Raw genomic sequence first — 27849 nt, 5'->3', positions numbered from 1 at the left:
CACAATATTAACAATTTTAGCCAAAACACCCCTGTGAAGTAGTATTCCCATTTCACAGATGGGGAAATGGAGGTACAGGGCACAAGTAACTTGCACACAGTCAAGATTTCAAGAGAAGTTGTAGACACAGAAATCAGATTTTCTGACTTTAACCACCAGACCACTCTTCCTAACTGGTATCTGCATTAGAATTATGTGAATTGTCTGTGTGTATTATTTACTCCTTCCAGAAGTACAAGAACCAACCCAGATTTCTGTACTGATATCCACTACCATCAATCCTGGGGTAGAGGATCTCAGTTTAATTTAGTTTTCATTTTTACTCTGCAATTCACTTCAATGGGTGAACAAAAGCTTTTTGAACTGTAATTGAGCTAGATTATTCAGGGATTTGGAATAAACTACAATAAAGCGACCAGAAGCTTTCAAGTACTTTTATTCCAGATATAGCAGGGTTTAGATCTTGTTAAAAGCAGCTACATCCATTGATTGTACATAATCTTCAAAGGCTGTTATTCTCTCTTCCAACATATCTGTACCAACTTTATCATCTTCAACTACACACTGAATTTGAAGCTTCTTGATACCATAGCCAACTGGAACCAGCTTGGCTGTCAAGGAAAGAAATATGGTGATTAAGAGTCAATTAACCAAATACCCTATTCATCAGAGCATCACTTTAAGCACTAATTACACAATGCGAATTAGACCAGTTCAAAATACTGAATTGCATAAAACACCTGGAAACCAACAGCATAGTCCATATGCACATCACCTATCAACCCCTTGGCCATTAAAAGTACAGACTCAAATGCAAGTTACTTTTGCTTAATCAAAGTGTTTGTTATGCTACTTATGGACAGTATTTTCCCATTTCAAATCTACTTTTACAAGGGAGATTTGTTTGCCGTTGACAGAGGACCTTCAGTCCACAGGGAGGCAGAACTGGGTGAAAACAGGAAGCTGACCAGGAAATATACCCACTCCTCTCCATCATTGAGAAGCTCCACCCCACAACTCAGCATGAACAATTTTGAGGTCTCTACAAGGAAGGCCAGAGATTTATTTTAAAATTAAAGTTAAAGTCTCCAGCAATTACTGCTGTATTATGTTTACCAAGGCAGACAATACATAGTAGCACTGCAATCCACAACTTATTAACTTCTCAAATCAAACTAGACTAATCTACATTTTGGAACAGTGATCTAGATGTCTATTTTTAATACAACAGTGATCTATATAAAGGCTACCATGGGTCCATAATATACTAAATAATAATATCTGTATTATTTCTACATACCATGAAGTTATGCCTTGAAGTATATCTCTGCCTGCAGCATTTTTTTTTTTTTTTTAAAACCACACTATTGTACTACCATCCCCTTGCTCTCACATTCTTGTTTATCACCTACTTACAAGATCCCCAGACTAATCCATCTGTCTGAATGCTTCGGACACACTCCTCCAATTTGGCCATGTCTGTCTCATCATCCCAGGGTTTCACATCCAGTAAGATGGATGATTTGGCAATAAGAGTTGGTTCTAAAAAAAGCAAGAAGATGGTGAGGGAGAAAAGAGAAAGCAACATGATGCAAGAATAAATTAAAATTAAGATATCCTGGACATTTCCTAGGCTATAAGGCAGGGGTAGGCAACCTATGGCACGTGTGCCGAAGGCGGCACGTGAGCTGATATTCAGTGGCACTCCAACTGCCCGGGTCCTGGCCACCAGTCGGGGGGTGGGGGGCGGCTCTGCATTTTAATTTAATTTTAAATGAAGCTTCTTAAACATTTTTAAAACCTTATTTACTTTACATACAACAATAGTTTAGTTATGTATTATAGACTTATAGAAAGAGACCTTCTAAAAATGTTTAAATGTATTACTGGCACGTGAAACCTTAAATTAGAGTGAATAAATGAAGACCCGGCACACCACTTCTGAAAGGTTGCCGACCCCTGCTATAAGGCATTTCATAAAAGCTGTTTGCAAACCTATACAAAATGCAGCAGGAAAAGAACAGTCAAAACAGATGAACAATAATGCTTTAATGTATGAATCTGTCAATGCAGAAGGCTTTACTCTTTCCAGTCTTACGTGGAAAATCTCTTGTATAAAGATTTGTTTTGTCATAACTTTTACAAAATTTCCAGTAAATTAGTATAATGTTAAAAGACACAGGTACTTCCAACTTCTGTTATAGGAAGTCATCTTGTCATAAAGCCAAGCTTACTCAGAAATTTGCATCAAATCTAAACTTGTCATCTTGTCTGTTACATAGAAAGTCCTTTTCAGCTGATCTGAAAAGGAGCATGATACAGTGTAACTGTTTATTTCCCACAGATGGAATACTGCAACTGCTACATGTCAGAACAGTTCCAGACCAGTAACTGTGGAATCCTATATTGAAATGATTAGGTTGCAATATTAAAATAAAAGGTTGATTTCTAATCTTCCTTCCTACAGTTATGTTATCCTGATAGTGTCTAAAGTAGATGCGTGTCCAACCATTAATGGAGAGCCTAAACTTTGCATTTGTATCTTTAGAAGCAAATCCCAAACTCAAGTCACATCTCATTATTGACACAGCAGTCTCAAATTAGTGACTAAAGTATGCTTGTGATAAAAGTGCTCTACCACAACATAGTGAGAAACTGTACTATTTCAAATGTACTTGATTGAAGCAAATCGTAACTACTCCAGCTAATAATTGGGGGGGCGGGGGGGATTTTTCCTGTCCACCTTTCCAATGCATATTGCAAATTAATCAAGTGCATAGAACAGGCTATTAAAAAAAGCTACCAGACATACTTTTGGACTTCTTAGATTCATATTGAGCAAGACGCTCTTCTCTCAGTCGCTTTGATTCTTCACTTTCCTGAAAGAGAAATAACAGATTCACAATAAGGCAAAGACAGACATTCTTTATCCACTATTAATAAAAGACTGGCTTTTAGTCAGGTAAAAACAAATCATCACAAGATCAGCCGAAAGATGGTGATTTGGTTTTATTCATCATGTAACCAGTCAGTTAAAAATAGGCACTTCATGCAAGCTTGCTAGAAATTTACAAAACTCCTACCATCTTTATGTGACAAAGGCTGAGCATAGCTTGCAATACACAATACTGGAGTCTGTACATGTCATCTAAGCATTTTTTTCCTAATACTCAAACAGAATAGGAAAACAACTTAAAATGTGATCTTTAAATTGTTGCTTTAATAAGCCAGTTAAAAGTTTACTAGAATTTTGTAGTAAGATTTTTTCGTCGTTTGTCACCTAAAAATGTTTCTGCATCCTTAGAACAAAAACATTACTAGCATGAGAATGGAATGAAAAGAAATGCTCAAATGCATGAATGGTATTAAGCACTTGGCAGACTATGGGTAAAATTTTCATGAGCATCTATGAGACAGATTTCTAAGTGCTTAAGTCATTTAGGTGACTGAAAATTTTCCTCTATATTTAGTCTTGCACATGGACATTCCTGTTGATCCGATGGACATATAAAGTAGAAAGCATTTTTCAAGTTTAAACCATGTTAAAAAAAAATCACTCTGAAGTTCCTTACAGATCAGGTCAACAGCTTACAAGACTTTTCCCCTCATTTCCTATGCAAATTTCCATAAGTAAAATGCTTTCCCTTAGTTTAATTTTTACTACTGATGCCTATTACAGTAACATGTTCTTCACTACCCCATTAGTTATTTATCTCCTCACAGGTTCTTTCCTGTTTATCATGCAAAGTCAGATGCGTTTCAGGGCTGTGATAATAAATTTCTGGTGTATTTCAATCAAATTATGATCTTTTAAAAACAAAAACAAAATAAAAATTCACAAATCTATTTCTAAAAAAAAAAAAATCTCAGTACCTCCTCCTCATCAGATCCAAAGAGATCAATGTCATCATCATCTTTGCTATCTGTGGTTGTACCTGTGGAGTCTTCAACATCAGCAGGACCATATTTCCCCAAAGCCTTCTTTACTCCTGGCAAACTGAAGAAATGGCAAAATAATTAGTTTAAAATGAATATACTCCTAATTTCAGATACTAACGTTTTTCGGATCAGTGAACCTACAGTAACAATTACTTGTGGTAGCAATGAAGTACACTACAGTTTCAAAAATGAAACACCAGAACAATCCCAAAAGTGCACTCACCGCACAGCATGATAGTTAAACTGACAATTATTATGGTGAATCCCACGTGCATAGGCAGCTAAATGGCATATTATTTTTGTTCTTGCTAGCAGCATTTCCTTCAGTATACCACTTAACAGCAGCCAACCAAAATGAAGCACTTCTCTGGAATTTTGTCCATGGGTGCTTTGATAAGTTTTGCTTTTCTTTTCAATGTGCAGAGATGTTACAGAATATATCATCAGAGAAAGATTAGTTATGCTAATTAAGAATATACTGTGTCTCATTAACAAAGTAAATTTTCCTACTTTCCACCCAAATGTTTCCTTGAAAACCTTTGCTTTTGGTGGAGGATTAATAGCCGCTCATGGTGATGAGTAAAGCTAGCTTTGTCAGAGGGTAATTAATTCTGTGATTTTGGTGTTTTAGTGAGTGCTTTAAGCTATGGAGCGGTTTGAGAATTGTTTTTTCTAATACCTAACATATAACCATAAGCAGGTTTGTATGTTATTTCAGAAGAACCAACAGAATCTGTTAGGGACTAAGTACTGTACTTCTGAATCCCAGACGTATCAAATAGCTCCATCTACTGCTTGAAAATATATAGACTTCAGCCTACAGTTTTCCACAGCCTCCTCATTAAGGTACAGTACCTCATTCTGTTTACCTTTAACTATGACTTTCTTTGTGCTTTCATTTTTCTAATGGTGGCTACCAAAGCCATAATAGCATGGTCTGTTATTTTAAGCTTTTATTTCTATTTGTGACTATTTGCATTTTTATTAGACTGCTATTTCTTATAAACTGCAGTGACAGAATACTAGCCTTAGTGATTACACTCTCCTATATTCACTTCTGCTTAGAATTTGGTTGGACTGGCACTAGTTAGATTTAGTTACCATATCAGAATTTTTATGGAGCTTTGTGAAGTAAGTTTACAACTTCAGTCTAGTTCCAAGTAGAGAAACCATCACAAGTGGTATAAATCAGTGGTAGCATCAAAAAAGCCAAAGGTCAGGAGACTGAACCACTCAACTCTACAGGAGGCTCCCCCCAGAACAGGGTTGAGGCATAATGGTGAGGCAGTGTGAAGGTGCATACACTGACACTGCCTATATGCTGTACCTTTTCTAGAGAGGACTTCAGTCTCCATGGCTGTCAATACGGCAACTTTCATGATCACTAAATTCACTAAAAGAGAAAAGAACACATTTGCTTTCACATTTCCCCCTCATTTTCAGGCCTCTTTGTGGGTCACTATTTAATTTGGTTTATGCTTTCAGGATGATCATTTGAATGAAAGGTCTCCCAATATACAGTTGATCATTTTGTTTATTAGTATTCCTATCTCAAACTACACTTGGGCAAAAAAAGAAGCTGGTGTACGTGTACAAGTTTCAAATTTAAATCTACAGGAGCTTGATTTATGGGGAATTTGTATTGGGGTATGGTTCAAATCTAACCCAGGTGGTATCAACTTTAAATTACTATTCTGATAATCTACATGAGGTCAGTGTCATTCTAACTCCTAGAGCTCAGGGTCTACATCGGTGGTTCTCAAGCTATTTACCATTGTGGGATGCATATGCAGCTCTCACCATGGGCCGCAGCTGTGTGCTGATGGGTTGACAACCACGGTCTACATAAAAGCATCACCACAAATGGTGCCTTGTTGAAGTTTAAGCAGCCATCCCAACGACTGAGTGGGCATGAAGACAGAATTAGCTTCTTGACATTTAGATCAGAAACGAGGTGCATTAGCAAGACAGTGTGGCAGGTTTACACTCCTGTCTGCACTACACCAGTTCTATGGATAAATAAAGAGCTCCCTTGTTCAGCTATAAAGCATACACTTTTCAAAAGCAAAGAGGCTCAAACAAACTTTAAGACAAAAAGCTAGGTGAACTGCTGGCTACAATCCCAATGAAAACACAACAGACTTTGTTCAAAAAAATTGAATGGAAACTGCAAAGCTTATGGTGTTTAGCTACTTTCCTATAAATATAAATTGGTGTCTGGTGCATTAAGTTCGGCATACCTTGCTTTTTGCTTTTCATATGACTTAATGTGGTTGTACCAGCGGAGAGCGTGGAACAAGTCAGCAGGAGGCGGTGTAGACACGGCTTCAAAAACGGCAATGTCAGCCTGGGAGGGCACATACCTACAGAAAAGAACACATTCAAATAGGAAAACGAATTGATTTTTGTAATGTACCAGTCATAACAGAAGCGGTGTGTGAAATAACTTACAGCTTAACAAGTCACTTGGCTACGTCTTCTCTACAGAAGACACTCATGGCTGCTCAGAGGTTAGCCGGGCTCAAATGAGAATGGCCACACTGCACCACACAAACTCCCAGATCCACAGTACCCCCGCAGCGGTGCATGGCACCCAACGGGCCGGGCCAGCTAGAGGCAACAGCAACACCACACTAGAGTGGAGGACTTGGGGCGGGGCTGGAGCTGGAAACACTACTCGAGTTACTGTCACAGCGAAGACCAGCTTTCCCTGCAGCAGGATTATAAGGGAATTACACAAACTGCAGAGGGTCCCCCAGCCCCTCCAGCGGCGCAGGCCGGGAACGGGGGAGAGCAGCTCGGCAGCCCGGTACCTGCCAGGCAACGGACTCAACGGCCGTTTGGAGGGGCGGGCGGGCGGGCAGGCCCGCGGCTGAGCTGCGGCACTGGGCACGTGCGGGCCAGCGGCCCGTAACGCCCCACACGCAGGCAGGCTCGAGACACCCTGAGCCGCATGCAGTGCCCAGGGTTTAGCGGGGGAGGGGCCGTTCGTTCGCCCGGCAACGGCCGCCTCGCGGCTCCCCGCGCCGCCGACTCTAGCCGCTGCCCCCCGCCGCTCACCCCTCGATGTAGCTCTTGTCGGCCAGGAAGTCGTTGAGGAGCTGGAGGCCGGCAGCGGATCTGAGGTCCCCGAAGCCCATGACGGTGGCGGCAGAGCAGCACACAGACAAACCAACCACCTCTAGCACCCACCGCAGAAAGAGAGAACCGTCCGCCTGCGCCGCGTTTATATAGCGTGCGTTGTATCCCTCCGCCACACCGCCATTGCTGTCGTGAGATTATCCCTCCGCAGGGAAGCACCTGGAAATAACCCCCCCCCACACACACACACACACCACCCGGTACAGGGAGCGGGGCGGATTGGAAATGAAAATAGAAGAACGGAATGTAGTGAACGGCTAATAATGAGGATGTTCCGGGAGGTTCCGCCGCGGCTAATTTTCGAAAATCGCTACCGCCGGGGAGTGAGCGACGGAAGTTGCCGAGGCCGCTAGTGACGGAAATTGCCGAAGGTGCCCCCGGAGAGTGACGGAAGTTGCCGAAGGTGCCTCCGGGAAGTGACGGACGTTGCCGAGGCCACTAGTGACGGAAATTGCCGAAGGTGCCTCCGGGGAGTGATGGAAGTTGCCGACTCCGAGGCCGCTAGTGACGGAAATTACCGAGATGGCCGCCATATTAGCTGGGTGAGCGATCTCAGGAGCCGTGTTTTGGTTCAGAAGAGCAAACCGGTACAGCGGGCGCTGCTGGTCCCCCCCGTACAAGGAGGTAATGCGCGCGGGGGGGGGGGGGGGGCTTAGCACTAGTGTTCCTGCCCGGGGCGAGGCCCAGTGCTGAGGAGGGGTTAGTACTTCCCTGCGCGGGGGATGATTTCACCCTGTCCCGTGGATGCCCTTCACGGGCTCCGGCTCCCTCGGTGCCGGCTGAGGCTTGGGGGCCTGCCCTTGCCCGTACTGGCGCTGAACAGGTGACCCGGCCCGTTAGGCCTCGCACTGGGGTTCGTGGCCTTAAATAAGCCAGCCCCAGACTCTTCCCTGCCTGCTGCAGCGCTGGTGTGAGCAGGTCCCCCGGGGGGCTCCCGGGGAGCCTGGGGCTGGGGGGCAGCGCCGCTGTGACCGCTCTGAGAGCCGCCGGGGGGGGGGGGTCCCAGAGAGGTGCTCGAGTGACACATAAAGGCATGGTCTCCAGCGGGGCCCTGGCCGGCCGGGAGCAGAGCCCAGGTCTCTTCCTGAGAGCAGTGTCTGATCCCTAGAACTTGTGCATTCGCAGACCTGATCCAGGTCACTCGTTGTCATTGCTAAAGGGCTGTGCTTATTCCCCAGCCGCACCCGGGGTCCTTACTGGGGTATTGTGTGCTGTTGTATGTAGTAGGGCATGAGGCCGGGAAAGTGGCACTGACTGGACAAGAGTTTTGGACAATAAGTGTGTGTGTGTGTGTGTGTGTCCCTTTTAAAACCCCCAAAATGACAGGGTTCTGCCCCAGGTAGCTTACAGTCTAAAGCTGCAATCCTGAAAAGATTCACACCCATTCTTAACTTTACACTTATGAAAGGATCTTGTTGAGGTTACATAGATGAGCATGTGCAGGATCAGTGTGTATACTAGACATAACTCAGCAAGGGATGTCAGTAAACAAAAGAAGAGGTGGAGGTTTTGTATGGTAAGGCGAGGGTTACAACTGTGAAAGATCAAGAGATGCTTTTTTTTGTGAGGTCTTATTACAAAGAATTGATTTAATTTTAAGAAAGAGTGCTCAATGACCAAACTGAGTGAAAAGCCAAAACTAAAACAGCATAAATGAAGAAAAGTAAATCTTGTTTTACAGTTACAATTAAACAAAGATTTAACAATCACTGGTTGTTATGGTTAATAGCACAAGGAGAAATATTAAGAATGTTATTTTAGATTATAGTTAATAGTGCTCCTTTAACCTTGTGGCTCAAGAATATGGGGATTTAGGATGAAAGATTCTCATTCTCAGGCCACGTCAACACTACAAAGTTAAGTCAATTTTATGTAAGTTGACGTTGAGCCTCCGATTTAAGCAAGTCGATCTTGTGTGTCCCCACTATGCTCATTGTGCCGGCAGAGCGCATCCTCACTAGCAGGGCTTGAATCAACGCACGAAGCGCTGCACTGTTTGTAGCTATCCCACAGTGCATGTAGCCGAGTGGAATTTCGTGCTGGGCTTTCAATGCCTTATGGGACCAAAACATTTGCGCGGGTGATTATGGGAACATGGCATTAGCCTCCCTTACCTCACTCCCTCCCTGAAATCAACGGCAAACAAACCAAGCCTTTTTTGCGCCTTTTTTCGTAAACCTGGGTTACCCGTGCAGACGCCATAGCACGGTAAGCATGGACCCTGCTCAGCTGTACACTGTTGTTGTGAGCATTACAATCACCTCGCGCCTTATCCTGCAGTATTTACACAGCTGATACAGGAGCCACCACACAGAACAATGTGACGCCACGCAAGCAGCCCTGCTAGAAACCATAGAGTGGAGCAATTCGCAGTTGCTGGCAACAGTCATGCATCACCTTGACACGGTTGAGCGCCTCTTCTGGGCCAGGGAAACAAGCACTGCCTGGTGGGACCACATCATTATGCAGCTATGGGATGATGAGCAGTGGCTGTAGAACTGTGTAAGGCCACTTTCCAGGAACTGTGTGACGAGCTTTCCCCAGCCCTGAAGCGCAGCAATACTAAAATGAGAGCTGCTCTGACAGTGAAGAAGCAAGTGGAAATTGTTCTGTGGAAGCTTGCAGCGCCAGACTGCTACTGGTCAGTGGGGAATCAATTTGGAGTGAGTAAATCTACCGTGGGATCTGTTGTGATCCAAGTTTGCAGGGCAATCAACAGACTTCCGCTAAGAAGGGTAGTGACTCTGGGCAACATGCAGGACATAGTGGATGGTTTTGTGGCGATGGGGTTCCCTAACTGCGGTGAGCCTATAGATGGAACGCATATCCCTAACTTGGCACCACACCACTTTGCCAAAGAGTACATAAATTGAAAGGGGTTCTTCTCAATGGTGTTGCAAGCGCTGGTGGATCACGGGCCATTTCACCAACATCAACGTGGGATGGTCAGGAAAGGTGCATGATGCGTACATCTTTAGGAACACAGGTCTGTTCATAAAACTGCAAGCAGGGACTTTCTTTCCAGACTGCAGAATAACCACTGGTGATGTTGAAATGCCAATCATGATCCGGGGATACCCAGCCTACCCCTTGCTCCCATGGCTCATGAAGCCATACACAGGCAGCCTGGACAGCAGTAAGGACAGGCTCAATCATAGGCTGAGCAAGTGCAGAATGGTGGTAAAATGTGCCTTTGGATGTTTAAAAGGCTGTTGGCTTACTTGATTAGACCTCAGTGAAAGCAGTTTCCCCACTGTTATTGCTGCCTGCTCTGTGCTTCATAATATCTGTGAAACAAAAGGAGAAAAGTTTCCGACAGGGTGTGGGGTGGAGGAAGATGGCTTGGCAGCCAATTTTGAGCAGCCAGACACCGGGGCAATAAAAAGAGCACATCAAGGGGCTCTGTGTCTCCGTGAGGCTTTGAAAACCAGTTTCAGAATGATCCACAGTAATGTGACACTTATCTGTGTTGTTCCTTACCAAGCTGTCCCCTTCATTGCATTTTCTCCCCTGTAAACTCCACCCCCACTAACTACAGTGTGCTGAATGAATTAAAGAGCCTTTTCTCCTCAATCCCTTAAGTTTTATTATGCACAAAACCACACATAGACAGCAAAGAAAAGTAAGATAACACTGTGGGGGTGGGGGGAAGAAATAAGGGCAGCTTGCTTACATTTGCACTGCAATAACAATCCAAGGTGTGGGAATGGGCACCTTCTGATCCTTCTACACTCCCCTGGTGTTGAGTGCAAGGGATACTGAAACCTCCCCCCACCGCCTCATAGGACGTTTGGGGGAAAAGGATGTGGAACTTGGCGATGATGGCAGCAGGTTCAACATAGGCTGCAGAGAGACTGTAGCATCCAGCTGTCTTTCTTGAACCTCAACCAGACACCTCAACATGTCTGATTGCTCCCTCATAATCCACACCATCTCATCCTGCATGTCATGCTCGTGTTCCCTGCATACTCTCCTGTCCTCCCTGTCCATGTGCAGATTGTCGGACAGTGTAATCCTCCATGCTCTGAGCTCCATCTTGTCTCTCTAGGAGGCACACATTAACTCATTGAACATGTCCTCCCGAGTCGTCTTTTTCCGCCTTCTAATCTGGGAAAGTCTTTATCCCGGTGTGGAGGATGCGCCGATGGACAACGTTTCAGCTGCAAAGAATACGAAGTACAAGGGTAGCATTGACAGTGCATACATTGTTTCTGGTGCAAGGTTAATTCTTTTTATTAAAAAAACACCCCTCAGTGCACTTCTCTGCAAGCCACAACGTAATCACAACCGCTGGCTATTACAAGAGTCAGTTTGCTGCTCCAGCCATGGGTGAGTAAGGCCATGAGGCATGGGTGAAAGGTCTTGTGCTGAAGCTTTTGTGAAGACATCCTTGGGATCACAGGTTGGAACTTGAGAAAAGCCCCCTTTCCCTTAACAACCTGATGGTGCTTGAGGACAGGCACCAGTGTAAAGCCCCCCAAATAGTTTGATTTTTTTTTTTTACAAAAGCAGCACTGGGTTGGGGAGGAAGGGAGACAAACAAGAATCCCCCCCCTTAAAATGCTGGTTGCAATACATGGTGATCCCTTCCAACCACAACCACGGCACACTTGGAAAAGCGTGGTTGTATGACCCAGTTTTCACTCAACGGGCGGATTACTTGTTGAATTGTTTACGGTTTAAGGGCTAGCATTGAAAACTTCCCCCGTTTCCTCTACGTGACCATATGTGATATCACTCTCCTGAGGATAACAGAGGCAGAAAGGGAGTAGATGATGCATCTGGGTACAGACCTGGTCCTTATGCTACAATGCTGTGTGCTGCAATGATGGCAGAAGAGCTAATGCTGGAGTGGGACGGGAAAGTGCCCTACCATGGTAGACAAAATAAGGCAACCCTTCCCAGAAACTTTCTACAAAAGATTGCAGAGTACCTCCATGAAAGCTTCCTAGAGATCTCCATGGAGGATTCCAGGACCATCCATGTGCACATAAACAGTCTCTTTCAGAGAGCACCCTCTGTGTAGCTGGAGTGGCCACTGATACCCTACACCTCCTTTTTGGTCAGATTAAACATTAAAAATAATAGCATATAACCCCTACAGTTTGACTGGAAATGTGTACTCACCAGAGGTGCCTTCCCTGGCATCACACTCTGCCAGCAATTGCTCCTGTGAAGGGATGGGCTCCAGGGTTAAAAACAGTTCTTGTCTGTCAGGGAGAATGGATCCTCCGTTTGCCTGCCTTGTATTCTCCTCCTCTGTCTCATCAACAATGTCCTCCTCGTTGTTGCTCAAGGTCGCCTGGGGCTCCTGTGAGGTATCCACAGAACGTTTTGGAGTAGTGGTGGAGTTGGCCCTTCTCCCCCATTCCCTGTGTGATTTTTGGCATAGATGTCCGTGATTCTTCTGCTGGATCAGAGCTCTGCCTGCATAGACTCTTCTCCCCACATAGCAATAAGATCCAGCACCTCCTGTGTACTCCATACTGGAGCTCATTTGCAGCCTTGAGTCTCCATGATCAGCTGTGCTGACGAGCTCTCCATGGTGATCAAACAGGAAATGAAAATTCAAAAGTTCTGGGGCTTTAACAGGAGAGCAGCTGTTTCCTGTGTACCTGGCTGACGTGTAGTGGAGTTGAAAGCGCTCTCCAGAGCGGTCACAGCGGAGGCACTGTGGGACACCTCCTAGAGGCCAATTCATTCAAATTATACAACGCAGTATCTACACTATCCCCATGTCAACCCATGGATGTCGAATCAAGCGCAATGCCTCTTGCGGGGATGGAGTACAGAAGTAGACTTTACAGGCCACTTAGGTCGGCGGAAGGGACTTGGTAGTGTAAACACATACATGATTAAATCGACCTAATGTGGCTTATGTCGACTACAATTTGTAGTGTAGAACAAGCCTCAGTTTTGCATCATTTTTCTTTACGTTTCAGGTTGCAGTGTTGTGCTTTCACTTTGTAATGGGCTAGTGAGTGTCTTGGACTTGCCTCAGGCCTTGGCTACACTTGCAGCTGTACAGCGCTGTGAGGTAAACCTGTCTTCGTGCAGCTGAGTAGGGAAAAGCGCTGCAGTCTGTCCACACTGCCAGCTGCCAGCACAGTGGTGTGGCCACACTTGTAACATTTGCAGCTGTGTTGGGAGTGGTGCATTATGGGCAGCTATCCCAGCATTTATGTGGCTGCAACGTGCTTTTCAAAACGGGGGTGGGGTGGGGTGGATTGTGACAGGGAGTGTGGGAGGAGAAAGAGTGCTTTTTGGAGCATGTCCGCTCTCTATTTTGCAAGTTCCGAACTCCCGGCCCCCTGCTCATTCATTCACTCACTCAAAGCAAGCTGCAAACTGTTTGCTTTTCTCTGTGGTAGGAGCTTTGAAACCGGCACTTCTGCATTCCTGCAGCCGGTCACAACAATGGAGAGGATTGGCCACTCGACAAGGTGATTAGTACAGCACTGCAAGCGTTTACACTCACACCCGTGAGTCGTAGCCACTCCGCTGCAGCTGTTATTCCTCTCGGAGATGTGGAGTACCTGCAGCGGTGTACCCAGGGAGATACAGCGCTGTAAGTGCCCTGCCAGTGTGGACGGGGACTGAGTTACAGCGCTGGGGGAGGCTTTACAGCGCTGTAACTTGCAAGTGTAGCCAAGGCCTCAGGTATTTACACTGAAGAGGAACCTTCCAGCCTCTGAAATACTGAATTTCTATAGAGTATTAAACAAATTTAAATAATTAGTTCTTAGATTGGTTTCTCTGAGTCCAGTCCAGTTAGTCTAGAACAGCAGGTCCATTGCCTAATTTCTTGCCCACACTCCTCAAACCAGCAGAGACTGACAGTTTTGTGGCAGCCCAGTAAATCCATGTGGGGAGAGGGAGAGTGCCTTTCTGTGGTTTTGAGTGATCTCCAGTAGATGCTTAGAGCAAAATTTGTTGACTAGCTTCAGAGCAATTTGCACGCAGCCCACCAGCTGAAGGGGAGGGTAGCTCTGCTGTTGAAACTTTTGGGGAGTGATAGACTAGTACTCTCCAGCTTCTTCCCCCTCTCATCTCCTTCCAAAATAATAGGAAGTGCTGTAGCTGTATAAGCTATTGATGCAGCTATCAAACTTTAAGTGCATAGCCTGAGACATTAAGATCTACCATATTGAAATCTAGTCCGTTTTCAAAAAAAGTTAAAAGTAGGTTGATATTCCTCCTGTGACAGAGTCCCATGCTGTCTCATTCACTAAGTAAACAAGCTAAAGAGAAAAAAATATTTCCCCGATCTCATTGCTTTACAGTAATAAGTGCTGCTTCTAACAGTACTAGATAAGACAGAAGCGCATCAAGTTGATGGTGTTTAATTAATATTGTTTCTGAAAAATCATTAATGATTAGTAAGTAATTCATAATTTAATACTTCCTCCAACAGTCTTCTTTGATCATTTGAAAAATCATATAATTTTTGGTCTGTAATCAGGCAATATTCTTTTGCAGTAGTTCCACTGTATGTGGTGATAAGGGCTTAGCATCATATCCACTCCCATGGTAAAACTCGCTGTGACTTCGTTGAGAGTAGGATTGGGCTTGCTTTCAGTTCTTATGGGGTTTTTGTGTGTGTGTGTGTGTGTGTGTATATTTATATATATCACACACAGATTGCTCATTAACTTTTTTCTATTAATTGTTTATAGTAATTCTGAAGATCACACACTTCCTAATTGTAGGGTTGCTCATCATAAGCAAGCGGCTCTTAGAAAACAACTTTGAAGTGTTTTGTTGTAGGGCAGGAAAACAAAGAAATACCATGGACTTGCAAATATGTGGAAAAAAGAGGAAGTCGAATATAGAACCTGTCATCAGGACAATGTCCATTTTAGTACTGCAACAGTGTTTCATCCCCTTGGAAAAATAAAATGGGTTACATGCTAACTCTGAAATACTCTTCACTCTTGTTATCAAGTTCCTATGATCACTTGAATCTTGTCTCATAGCTTAGCTTCTGAGGGCTTGTCTACATGGTACCACAGACTGTGATGCCATGTAGCCAAGCCCTTTTTTTAACTCTCGTTCTTCATAAAAGAATGGACCCCATTCAACTTTCAAATTCCTTGGCTTTGGAGGATAGCTTTGTTATGAGGGTAGTGAGTCACTCCAAACTACAGACCAACTATTTTGCAGTTAGGTAATACAATGAGATGTTTATATGTATTTAGAAAGCTGGGGGAGCCCAATTCAGACTGACACTAAGGAGAAACAAACATTCAGTTTAAAAACAACACATCAGAAACAATTAATTGCAAATAATGCTTTTCCAAGAGCAGTCTTTTTTTTTTTTCTTGTTCTTTTGTCATTTGCTTTGTTAAAGTTATATGTTTTAGACTGTGAGCGGTTTATGGAAGAGATTTTGTCATTCTACTTTTTTTCTGTAAAGTGACATGCACGCTAATGGAAACACTCTTATTTTGATAGCTCCCTGTTAGTTTGGAATAGGGAGCCAGCATTGACCAGTTGGTGGGGGTACAAGACTGGAAATCCGGAGACATTGGGTTTATATCCATCCTTGCTATTGATTCACAGTGTGACCTGTATTAAATCTCTTGGGCTCACATGTTCAAAAATGTTCATTAACTTTGAATGCCTCAGTTTTGGGGGCACAATTTTCAGAAGAGCAGTGCACACTTTTTACTCTCGTTGACTTAAGCTGGAGTTATGGTGGATGCCCAGCACCCTCTATAATCAAGCCTTAGGCTGTGCTGAGTTAGGCTCTCAGAATTAATGGGCACCTGAAAATTTGAGCTTGAGTGATTGATTTGCCCAAGGCTATGGAAGTAATCATTGTCAGAGCCAGGATTAGAACTCAAGAATTCTTGGTGCTGTCATCTACTCATCGCTTTGGACATATGATACAAAAGTTTTTGTAATTTGTATGGAACAGTCTTGCATACAAATTAAAAACTTAAGATCTGGAGAAATCAGGGCAGATTGATTTAAATTAAAGCTGATTTAAATGATCCTTTAAAATCACGATTTAAATCAGCAAGCAGATTTTGATTTAAATCCGTCTATTTTAATCATGTTTTGTATTTGCATTTTTAGTTGCTTTCCCCCCCCCCCCAAAGTTGATTCTTATTGGTTGGTAACTGTTAAAACATGCGGATTTGCAACTAAATATAGCCTTTACACTAAATTTGTTGCTTCTTTTTGCTATCCAGCAGGATACACTATATCGATACACATTTATTTAAGCAGTTATGTCACTTAACTTCTTACTAGATAGTGTTTCTGTCAAGCTCTATTTGGATGGAAATTCAAAATCAGTCACAAAAATATTTTAATTTTAAGAGAAAAAGTTTTGATAAACTTGTTTTGCATTTAATACTAACTTCATTAAATAGTGGAAGTATTATCTGTAGTTAGTGAATTGAATTGATTGTTTCTGGACACCATGTTCTTCAGGATTTTAGGACTAGTAGATCTCATTCTCACATCTAATATTTATTCATAGATTGGAAGAAGAAAAATTTTTTGCCTGCTCTTACAATTTCCAGTTGCTTTCTTAACTTTGAGTGCACTAGTCATTGAACTGAGCTAGTTGAACAAACTGAAATGAAAAAATGTGCCTGCAGAAGGAGGCACTGTTGTCAAAAGCTGGGGTAGCACTTCAACAAACTCTGGTTCCTGATGCTTAGTCAGCAACTTCCACCAGTTCAGTTGTTTTACTGTCTTTAAAACTTGGCACAAAGATACTGCTTATTATTTTTTGTATTTAATTTAAATTAAAATAATTTAAATATAATATATAATAAATTTAGGCCAACATAGATGTTAACTTCATACTTAATTAGATTGACTTTTTAAAGTAAGTCTGTATTTAATTTAAATATTAAAATTATTGATTTTTATCCACCATCATAGAAATATCAGGCAGATCTTAATTGCTAAAATTTAACCCACTAACTTCTCTTGTATTAATTTTCAGCACCATGCTGCGATTACCTGCTGTCCGCAGGGCCTTAGCTGGTGTCACTCAATCCACCAAAGGATGTGGTGAGTCTGCCTGCATTTTATACACAAGTGCATGAGAAGCCTTTCCCTACTTATACAGAGTGACACAATGCACGTAAAGAAGGCATTGTATATTGGGGTTATTACACAAATTTCCTACCATTCTCTGGGTTTCATATAGTGCTCTTGTTGCTGGTGGGGTTTGGATTGTACTAGCTATTAGTTGTTTTTCTAAATACAAATAACTATAAGCACCCATCTTAGGCTATGGAAACTTTTATATATCCTGAAGTTAACAATGTTAAATAATGTGAAACATCCTTCAATAAGTTGCTCATACTACTCTACCCTTTATTATTAACATTAACTTGCCAACAAACATAACAATAAAATCCTTCTACCCCTCAACCTGCATGCTTTCCAAATGCATTGAGGAGAAAAAAATGGACTTTTGGTATGGCTGGAATGTAACAAGAAGTCTGGCTTCGTAAGAGCCCAGAAGGAAGTGAATTCCACAGCCAAGGGGCCTTCATGGAGAATGCCCTGTCTGCGGCTCCCTCCCATTTAGGGCTACTCTGAATCATGTGAAAGAAGAATGTCCTGACTGTGATTGGTACTAATGTCCTTTAAAATTTCCCTCATTCCGCAAGACCACTAACAATGCACTGGAGTATCCAGAGATTGACATTCCATGAGAGATGTAGAAATGCTAAGCCACTTAAGCAGTCTGAATGTCTGAATGTTTACAGGTGTGTTATGTTAGCCACATTGACTTTTTAAAAAAAACAAACCATAATTTGCCATATGAAAAACAATGCAATTGTCAAAGCAAAAAGAAAGCACACTTGAATATTTTATGTGGCAAGCATTTAAAAAGCCATTTTGTGGGGGATAAAGCTATATTATACCTTAAATCTGCATTTATTAGTGAATTTATGTGAAAGATAGCTCAAAAGAAAACACATGAATTATGATTAATTTGCTTTTAAAAGTTGGCCATCAGCTATTCTCTGTACTTTTCTTCTCTCATGTTAGAAATAACATCTCACTGAGCTTCACAAGTGATACCAGCCCTAGGGAATATCCACTTTGTTGTTGTTTGGTGGTGGTTTTGAAATGGTCAACTTAGATTAATTATTGTGATATGTATTTTTACATAATGATCCTATATCTAGAGTTTTGATAGACATACTGCATCAATTGAAGAAATAATATTTTTTAAGCTTTTGGTTGCATCCTAGTTCATAATGGTTGAAGACATAACAATGCCAAATGTGCTAGATGAGATGCAATGAGGAATAAGAATTTTAGATAAGCTAATGGAAATCAGGGTTATATTTTTTGTTTGTTTGTTTTATTCTTGATATAGCTAGTATAATAGGCGGCATAACTGTCAAAACATTAGTAAGCATCATCTAAGAAATTTGCCTGCAGTAATCCCGTCTATGGATTTTTATGGTGCCCATCACCAGGATATCTAGATGTCAACTTCTTAATTAAAGTAGCCTCCAGTATGTGGAAAACTGACTAATAAAATGTTTATTAGTCTTTTGGAGCACAGGTTTGGATGTTAACCTTTCTGGTCAACCAATTAGAGTAAAGAGACCAAAAATACTGCATGTCACATTTAGCAGTGACTTATATTCTCAGGTTTTTTTTTTCTTGCATCTTTTAGTGCGTACAACCACTACAGCAGCCAGCAATGTGATAGAGGTGTTCGTTGATGGGCAGCCTGTCTTCGTAGAACCAGGAACCACAGTGCTTCAGGTAGAAAAAATTCTGGACCAGTATCTGACTACCTCGCCCTCCCCCCCCTTTGTAATAGTATATTTTTGTCATTGTGTTACACTTCATGTAACTGAACACTTTGTGTGTCTCATGGCACTTCTGTATAGGTGGTTTTGCTACCCACCAGAGAACTTAATATGGGATGATCACTTCTAGTGGCTTTACATTTGAGAGAGCAAAATCTGACCTGAAAGAAAGGTGTCATAGGAGGAATTCAAATTGATAACTACTGCAGTGCTGTAAATAGATTCAGACAAGCTTTAACTAAATTCTAGATGGTGCATGTAGAGCAGTTATGGTGGCTCTTGTGTCCTTGTCAGAATATGGGTCACACCCACTGTCTTTCCACGCTTTATATGGCTACTGCTCTTCTTATAGTGGACTGAACAGGACTCTTTGAGAGCCCTCTGTGCTATACTTAATTAAATGGTATGCAAGATATAGCTTCCCTTCCTGCCCCAGCTCTTATGGCTCAGAACTCTATGCATGCCTTTGCCGCACTTCCCCTCTTCCTGGTCTGAGGGGGAAAAACGTCTGAAGTCAAAATGGGATCCAAACTTTTCAAGGCTATGCTTAGCATTGTAGCTGGGCCACTAAGCCAGCTTTTCAAGTAGACTTCTAAACTAACTTTTTAGGAGCAATAAGAAGGGACCAGCTATGGAGAAATGGCACATCAAGTATGCAGCCAGGGTTCATTTCAGAGGGCAGAATTGTGCCTTTGGATGCAAGTTACATTAAAATGGTTGTGGCTTTACAGTTCCCAGCTAATAGCCCAATGCAGTATTTCTCTTAGGCTCCATTGCTGCTTAATCAGCTTTATCTCTCTGCTCTACTGACGTGAGACTCTTTTTTGGAAGTTGACAATGAACCAAGAGTTCATGTTAATTAATTAATAATAATAAAGTGACATCTGCCTCCCTTTTGAATACCACTGCAGCATCTAGTGGCAGTGTAATCTATTTACAGTGTAAATATAGGATTTATCACGGGGGGGGGGGGGGGAGGCAGTGAGGTGGGGGGGGGGAGGAGAGGAAGCATCATGCCCCCAGGCCCAGCTCTGCTTCTAGCCTCAGCTTTTCCCCCCTCCCCAGCTCTGCCTTCAGCCCAAGCTCCGCTGCTGAGGAAGCCTTGGCTGTGCAGTAATGGGGTGGGAGGGCGGCACAGATAGATTCTGTTAATGGTAAGGGGGAGCGTGACTGGAACAATTTGCACACCACTGTGCTTGGGGTTATGCTGGGGAACTGTTCAAAGGCAATAGGTAACTTAGATAAAATCCTTTTTCTAATACAATATAGAAGTGTGAAACATGAGATTGCATCTTTTTTTTTTTTTTCTGTGTAACTTGTATATGTTTGCTTTCCTTTACTATTTAATCTTTGAATATGTGGCTTTTCGATTAAATAAACTATAGGGAGTGTCAACTATCAGAGGGGTAGCCGTGTTAGTCTGAATCTGTAAAAAGCAACAGAGGGTCCTGTGGCACCTTTAAGACTAACAGAAGTATTGGGAGCATAAGCTTTCGTGGGTAAGAACCTCACTTCTTCAGATGCAAGGCTTGCATCTGAAGAAGTGAGGTTCTTACCCACGAAAGCTTATGCTCCCAATACTTCTGTTAGTCTTAAAGGTGCCACAGGACCCTCTGTTGCTTTTTATATGGAGTGTGTATCCCAAAGTGAGCTGGTATAATAGGGGGAGCTGGTTCTGGGGTGACGAACCAAAGGGGAACTGTCTGAGTGTCTGGTCGTTAAGAACTTAGAGAGGATGGATTTGGGGCAACTCTGGACTGGAAAGCTGTTGGTGTTACCATGCGAGGTATAGGGCTGATGTAATCCAGGGTGAGACCGTGTGCTTGTGGGCAGACTACCGGTGTCAGGGATCTGAGCACAGCATTAAGGCATACCAGCGTTACAGGGCAGGCAATGACAGAACCTCTTACTGGTCTGGTTGATCCCCAAAACGTCACAACTCCCAGATCCTTTTCTGCAATACTGCTACCCAGCCAGTTAGTCCCTATTTGTGCATTTGATTTTTCCTTCCTGAAAGGTGTAGTACTTTGCATTCGTCTTTATCTAATTTAATCTTGTTGACAAATTGGAGAATTAGTCAAGGTTGTTTTGAATTCTAATGTTGTCCTCCAAAGTCACTTGATGTCAGCCACTAGTTTTATAAGCATACTCTCCACTCCATTATCCAGGTCATTAATAAAAATGTTGACTAGTTCCAGACCCAGGACAGATCCCTGTGAAACCCCACTAGAAATGTCCTCCCAGTTTGATAGTGAACCATTGATAATTGCTCTTTGAATACAGTTTTTAAACAGTTATACCCACCTTGTAGTAATTTCATGTAATTTACATTTTCCTAGTTTCCTTATGAGAATGTCATGTTGGGACTGCGTCAAAAGCCTTACTAAATTTTCTCAGGGTTTGCTTGTTCTGTGAATGTGTGAGGTGGCACTTTGAACCGTTATAATCTTTAGGGCACTCAGTGAGATTATAGTGGACATCCATGTCATTGTACTGTTTTGGGGTTTCTTATGCCTGTTATTTTTTTTACTTCATATCTTCTACCTCTTTCCAAATTCATTCTTACTTTCTTTCTTCCTATAAGTCTTATTGGAGCTCTCCTCCCATGTACCTTTCTTGATATAGTGCTTGCTTTCTTGTGAGTTTGTTACTGCAGAGCAACAAAATACAAATATTCTTTTTATTACTACAGTTCTTAACACACTTTCTCCTTGGGCCCAATTTTTTTAACCTGCTTTTTCCTATTACTCCCCAGCCCCTTATTTATTTATTATTGACTTGCCACTCTCCCCTTCAGGCAAACTTCTGAAACTAACCCTGCACAAGCCGAAGAGATACACTGAGCACACACTCTGTGAAAACCAAAACAAATCTTTCATTCTTTGAGAAATTTCAGAATTGAAAATTCAGTTGAACCAAGGTCATAAGAAGTAATTCTGTAAGTTAATTTTCTTTGTTTCTTCCTTTTCTAGGCCTGTGAAAAGGTTGGAATGCAGATACCTCGCTTTTGTTACCATGATCGATTGTCTGTTGCGGGAAACTGTAGGATGTGCCTTGTAGAGATAGAGAAAGCACCCAAGGTATGTATCTTTTCTGTACTGAAATTGTATTATTTTATAAGTGTTTGCAGAAATCTACTGAAAACTTGGAGAGTGAGTAATTGCAAAATAACTTGCATATAATCTGGAGTTATAATGTGGATGTTGCAAGCAGATTATTTTTCTGCATTTATCTCCACCCCAAAACGTCACGTCCATTTGTAAAAGAATGGCAATGCTTTATTGCAGTGGTTTTCAACCTTTTTTTTTTTTTCTTTTTCTTTTTTTTTAATTTGTGGACCACTAAAAAACTTCGAATGGCGGTGCAGACCCCATTGGAAATTCAACATGTGGTCTGTGGACCCCTGTCATAGAAGTCTTAAATTGAAAACTGACTGAACAGAATAAAGCTATAAATGTTGTACACGCTCGGCACGGCATTTGACCAGGGGCGGTGCCAACCTCTTCCCGGTGGGGGAACTGATGTGGGCCTTAGCCCCTCCTTACTACGAGGCTCTGTCCCTCTCCATGCATTCAGAGCAGGGCGGCCAGAGAGTGGCAGCTGCTATGGGGAGGGATGTGGGGCCCAAAGCAAATTTTGGCGTGGCTATAACCTCGCAAGTCTCCCCTCCCCCCAGCGCCACCCCTGCATTTGAAAGGGCGCTAAACTGTGGGCTTCTGTGGTAACAACATCACTTCTAGGTTTTGACCTGTAGGTGGGGGTATTTGCATTGTTTTGACTGATTAGAGAAACAAGAGTGCCTTTTCTGGCATCTGACACTTTATTTTCATAGGGCAAGTCTACGCTACCAGGCTACATCGGTGCAGCTGCTCCGATACGGCTGCACCGCTGTAGCACATCTGGTGAAGACCTGCTCTGCCGACGGGAGAGCATTTCCCATCGACACAGCGCCAGTGTGGACAGTGCTTAGGTCGATGTAACTTAAGTTGCTCAGGGAGGCGTCTTTTTCACACCCATGAGCGACATAACTTGCATCGATTTAGCGTAGACCAGCTCGTAGTCACCTTTCGCAGACCCCTTAGACATAGTCTTCGCCCCCTAGGGGTCTGCAGACCACAGGTTGAAAACCACTACTTTGTTGTATATCTTTCAGAAATATATGTTTATACTTTGTTACCTTACGAAACTCACACTGTAGCTGCAGGTGGTCATTTGGTCTACAAACTAGGGCCCTGAACTTGCCCTGGACCCTGCATGGATCTAACTGAAGGATTGGGGCCTACAACTTTGTCCCTGACTGAAATGGCAGTTTATTTACTAGCCCCATGTGTTACTGCATTATGTGTTCATTGAAGTCTGTTGCAAAACCCTCATTGACTTCAGTGGTGCAGGATTGAGCCCTGTGTCAATAGCAGAACCTTTTTCAGAGTTGCATTCTCTCCTTTTGGTGCAGTGTAACTTTTTTCTTTTAAAAATGAACAAAATAGGTTAAACCCACTAATTAAATCAAAAGTCCTAATGATAATGGCAAAAGTTAACCACTTATGTCACAGATTCTCAAAAAGAATGGGAGAAAAAACTTCAAAACCAAAGTCAATTATGTTTTTATATTGGGTAGTTTTTTCTGAGTTTTGTGGCAAATATGTTTATATTTTCTATAAGATGTTAGATTAATAACCAGTACATGTATGAATAAATCACTCTTTGCTGTAAGAGGAGATCTCTTGACGCATTTTCCTATTATGATTGTAGCCAGTAGCTGCTTGTGCAATGCCAGTAATGAAGGGTTGGAACATACTGACAAATTCTGAGAAGTCCAGGAAAGCAAGGTATCCACATCTGACTTCATGTAGCTGCTTATTTTATTATTGGAAGAGAAGGCTGTGTGGTCTGTAGTTACATTGCCTAATTTAACAAATGTGCAGTATTCAGCTTTGATTTTTTTTTTTTTTTAATTTTTAAATAAAGGCACTTAAAGTACTGCTTTTAACTTTATTTGCAGTATACTATAAAACTGTATGTAGAGAGAGAGTTTACTTTCTAGTTAAAATTTTAAAATAAATCCATGTCCATGCAATTCTTCCCAGTCTCTTGGCTGAGAATGCTAACAAGGGTGGTAGTGATGATCCTGGTGCTGTGATGTGGCTGGGCTACTACATAACCATTTGATTGTTACAATCTGTGGCAAACGCAAAACGGTAACCTGGAGATGAAGGCCCATTTCCCATTACTATTACCCAGGTCATTCAGTTAGACCAATCTGTTGTTTTTTAAACACAAATTGGCATTTTAGTGATTAATGACACAAGTGTCTGTTTTTAATGCTCTGGAGGCCTTGTCTACCATTCATAGTCTAGACTGCAGGGTAAAACTGTATAATTGTGACACTAACTCTGTAACTACTGACACCAACAGAGAGGGTGTAATGGAGTTCTTGCTGGCAAACCACCCATTGGACTGTCCAATCTGTGATCAGGGAGGAGAGTGTGACCTCCAGGTACAAAGCCCGGTTCAATTATTTTACACTTCTTATTTACTAACATTTGTCTCTTTAATTATCTTCAGTGAAACTACATTTTTCAGTAACATGGGTTCAACTATTTTCTGTTACCTATTCTAGGACCAGTCAATGATGTTTGGCAATGATAGGAGTAGATTTTTAGAGGGAAAACGTGCAGTTGAAGACAAGAACATTGGCCCACTAGTCAAAACAATTATGACTCGGTGTATACAGTGCACTCGGTGTATCAGGTAATGTCTTTCTGCTTAGTATTCTCTCCAATGGAAAATATAACGGGGGAGAATCTATCTTTAAAATACTGATTGTTGCTAATGCATCATGAAAGATGTTAAACCAATGGATTCAATCCTTTGTCTCTTGTGAGATTGCAACCAAGGTGCCAGGAGACATGTTGGTGTCTGATGGAGACAACCAACTGATTTCTCACAAACCACCAAATAACTGTCAGACAATAACAACTAGAGATGGCCAAAGCAAGAAAATGGAATCAAACTCCAAATTCAGAGCCAGCCCTGTGGTTTATATTCCAGAACAGGTCCCAAAATATGAAGGGGCCTTTTCTTCAGGTCTGGTTTGTATGAAACTGTAGTCTGAAACAGCCGTTGTCCCAAGATTGTGACTCAAGGTGACAGCAGTCTGAGACTAAAATCTCAGGAGGATAGCTTTTTAGATTTCAGCATCCTTCAATTTGAACCTGAACTTTATCTAGGTATGGATCAGACACACAAGATAGGCAGAGAAAACTCTGAGAAATTCTGGTTACTGCTTAATTTGGCTGTATTCATACTGATAATCAAACTCCCTTAAACCAGTTGCCAGTTCTTTGAATCATCTTTCTCCTCCCACCCCAATGAAATATAGCAAGCTAGTATTCCTATATGTGAACTGCTGCTGGATACGTCTTCATGTTTATACAAACACAGTATAATTGCTTTTTACTATTTCCAACTATTAGAATCATTGTACTACGTACATAGGGACTTTCTAATCTATTTAGATGCCTGTCCTTTTTTTTTTTTTTTTTTTTTTTCCTGTAGGTATGTCTTCTCTTCCAGAGACTGATACTGAAAGAGACAAAGATTAAGAATTAAAAACATGTAATATTGATACACATATTTCAGTTTTTACACTTTATTTGCATCCAACAGGTTTGCTAGTGAGATTGCAGGGGTAGATGACTTGGGAACAACAGGCAGAGGAAACGAGATGCAAGTTGGCACTTACGTTGAAAAAATGTTTATGTCTGAGTTATCAGGCAATATTATTGACATCTGCCCAGTAGGAGCCCTCACCTCCAAGCCATATGCCTTTACTGCCCGTCCCTGGGAGACACGGTATGTATTTTAAGTGATGCATTGAATGCAAGTTAATGTCTGTTTATCTTTCATATGCTCTTTAATATTCACCCACCGTAAATATTTATGCTACTATTGTAAGAGAAATTGAAAGTGCTGTAACAGACTTAATTTTTTTGGTTTTGTGTGCGTCTCTGATTGAATTCATTAAGCAATTGAGTTACTTTGATTGATACCAAGTCAATTAAATTGAGGAGTACATTCATCCTATAGATGTTGGTCATTCTAAATTACGTATGCTTATATCTCTAGTAATCTGGGAGGCAGGAGGATCAGAATAGTCTCAGATTTCCAGGTCTCCCTAAATTGTGCCAGCGGTTGAATATACAGTGCTTAAATGAAAGATCAAATTCTATAGTCCAGTGTCTGGTGAAAGGCTGATTTACAATATGTCTTAGGAAACAAACCTTTAATGTTAGTTATATCTGATAATGCTGGAAACCTACATACAGCATTTGTGACCTTTGACTAAAGACTTCTATTGCTTTTTGAACAATCGCTTAACAATGCATGAGTTGTAGGTTTCTGTGCCTTTTCCTCCCCACAGAAAGACTGAGTCCATTGATGTTCTTGATGCCGTTGGAAGTAACATTGTGGTGAGCACAAGGACTGGAGAAGTGATGAGGATTTTGCCAAGACTGCATGAAGATATCAATGAGGAATGGATCTCTGACAAAACAAGGTACCAATATATATGTGTTGTTTTCAAATGCGCATTTTCAGAGTACCAAAAATACTGACTATAGCACTGACCTCTGAGTTGTACACTTGGTATTTTAAAGGCATTGTTGGCAAACTGATAATTCTTTTTATGATACTGTAAATATATATGTTAACCAACCCATGCACTAGAATTTTATATTTTGTAGTCCATGACTGTAGTAATGTTTAAATTTTTTGTGACTGACAAATTTTGTTTTTATATGTTGAAAGGGGAGAGTTGAAACATTCATTTTATTTCCATTAAAAAGGTTCAACTTTTGGGTAATTTACTAGTCTGTATCATGATAGGTTATTCATTCCAACTGTTTGGGATATCCAAACCAAAGGCTGCTGTGGTTTTGGTCATATTTCACTCACTCTGTAGACCTCTGCCTCACAATTAATGATATTCCCTGTACTATAAAAGCGCATCTTCCTCTTAGTGTTTTTAATAGTGCTGGTTTGGCTTTCTTCATCCAGGTTTGCTTATGATGGTTTGAAACGCCAGCGGCTTATTGAACCAATGGTCAAAAATGAAGAAGGGCTGTTTGTTTACACCTCCTGGGAAGATGCCCTGACTCGTGTTGCTGGAGTTGTAAGAAATATTTGCATGTCTCTCTCTCTCTTATAATACTTCTGTGCAGCAGGGCAAATTACTGTACCAGTTGATCTGAAGCCTAGGAAATCAAATAATGAAGACTGGAGACAACCATCTACTGTTAATGTCTTACTTTGTAAGAATAATTTTGGAGAATTATACCTTATTAGAAGACAATTTGTTTCCACTTACCAAAATTCATAGGAAATGAAGAAATTCAGAAAAAATTACTCTGAGTTCAAGTGTGGGTTGTTGTTTTTTCTTCTTCTGGATTATGTTTTTTAGGGAAGGTACTAGATTAGATTGTACATTAATGATTATATGAGGCTAATTTTTCTCCTGCCAATTATGCTAACTTAGTTTTAATTTAAATAAGATATTGTACTACTCCTATAGAAATTCACGAGGAAGTGACTATTCCCAAATCTATTTACCGAGATAGTGTATATCTGAAGATTTTTTTTTTTTTTCATGGAATTAAACTATGCTATCTTCCCCCATTCCCCCACCTCCCAAAACAGTTACATTGTGGATTGGGTAGATCTGGTCTAAAGCTTTCTCTGTGCCCCTAATTCTGCTGTTAAGATGTTGTACTGCATGAATGTTTCATTGTTCTTTAATAATTGTATCTATTCTTACACCTTTGTTTATCTGTTCTCGTTTTTGAGTACTTTGCGTGGTGGTGGTGGAGGAATTGTCTACTACTAAACTGCAGGGTTTTTTTATTTCTTTTTTTAAAAAATGAAAAGAAGTCAAAATTCTGACTTGCGTCATCATCTCATTTTTACA

General features: G+C 41.6%; 2 protein-coding genes and 2 non-coding genes across 4 annotated transcripts in view; 1 reads left to right on the top strand and 3 right to left on the bottom strand.

Annotated features, from left to right (window-relative positions):
• Window positions 1-419: 419 nt before the first annotated feature.
• EEF1B2 (eukaryotic translation elongation factor 1 beta 2) lies at window positions 420-7169 on the bottom strand. Its single transcript, XM_065413066.1, has 6 exons — window positions 7000-7169; window positions 6180-6302; window positions 3874-3997; window positions 2813-2879; window positions 1417-1542; window positions 420-611 (listed from the first exon to the last, which is right to left on the bottom strand). The coding sequence occupies exons 1-6, from the start codon at window positions 7077-7079 to the stop codon at window positions 457-459; spliced, it is 675 nt and encodes a 224-aa protein (XP_065269138.1). The 5' UTR covers window positions 7080-7169; the 3' UTR covers window positions 420-456.
• LOC135885954 (small nucleolar RNA SNORA41) lies at window positions 2266-2399 on the bottom strand. The gene has a single exon (XR_010561782.1). It is a non-coding gene; the product is annotated as a small nucleolar RNA SNORA41 (small nucleolar RNA).
• On the bottom strand, window positions 2948-3028 carry LOC135885953 (small nucleolar RNA SNORD51). The gene has a single exon (XR_010561781.1). It is a non-coding gene; the product is annotated as a small nucleolar RNA SNORD51 (small nucleolar RNA).
• Window positions 7170-7592: 423 nt separating the features above from the next.
• NDUFS1 (NADH:ubiquinone oxidoreductase core subunit S1) overlaps window positions 7593-27849 on the top strand; it is a 30252-nt gene continuing 9995 nt past the window's right edge. The window contains exons 1-10 of the mRNA XM_065413232.1: window positions 7593-7704; window positions 17045-17112; window positions 18746-18837; window positions 21857-21964; window positions 23637-23713; window positions 24300-24381; window positions 24505-24635; window positions 25554-25739; window positions 26308-26442; window positions 26943-27057. Of these exons, the coding sequence (XP_065269304.1) occupies window positions 17049-17112; window positions 18746-18837; window positions 21857-21964; window positions 23637-23713; window positions 24300-24381; window positions 24505-24635; window positions 25554-25739; window positions 26308-26442; window positions 26943-27057 (990 nt within the window). The 5' untranslated portion in view covers window positions 7593-7704; window positions 17045-17048. The remainder of the gene's footprint in view (window positions 7705-17044; window positions 17113-18745; window positions 18838-21856; window positions 21965-23636; window positions 23714-24299; window positions 24382-24504; window positions 24636-25553; window positions 25740-26307; window positions 26443-26942; window positions 27058-27849) is intronic.

The sequence above is a fragment of the Emys orbicularis genome, chromosome 11 (assembly GCF_028017835.1).
Source record: "Emys orbicularis isolate rEmyOrb1 chromosome 11, rEmyOrb1.hap1, whole genome shotgun sequence".
Lineage (NCBI taxonomy): Eukaryota > Metazoa > Chordata > Testudines > Emydidae > Emys > Emys orbicularis.
This window is presented reverse-complemented; position numbering and strand designations above follow the sequence as displayed.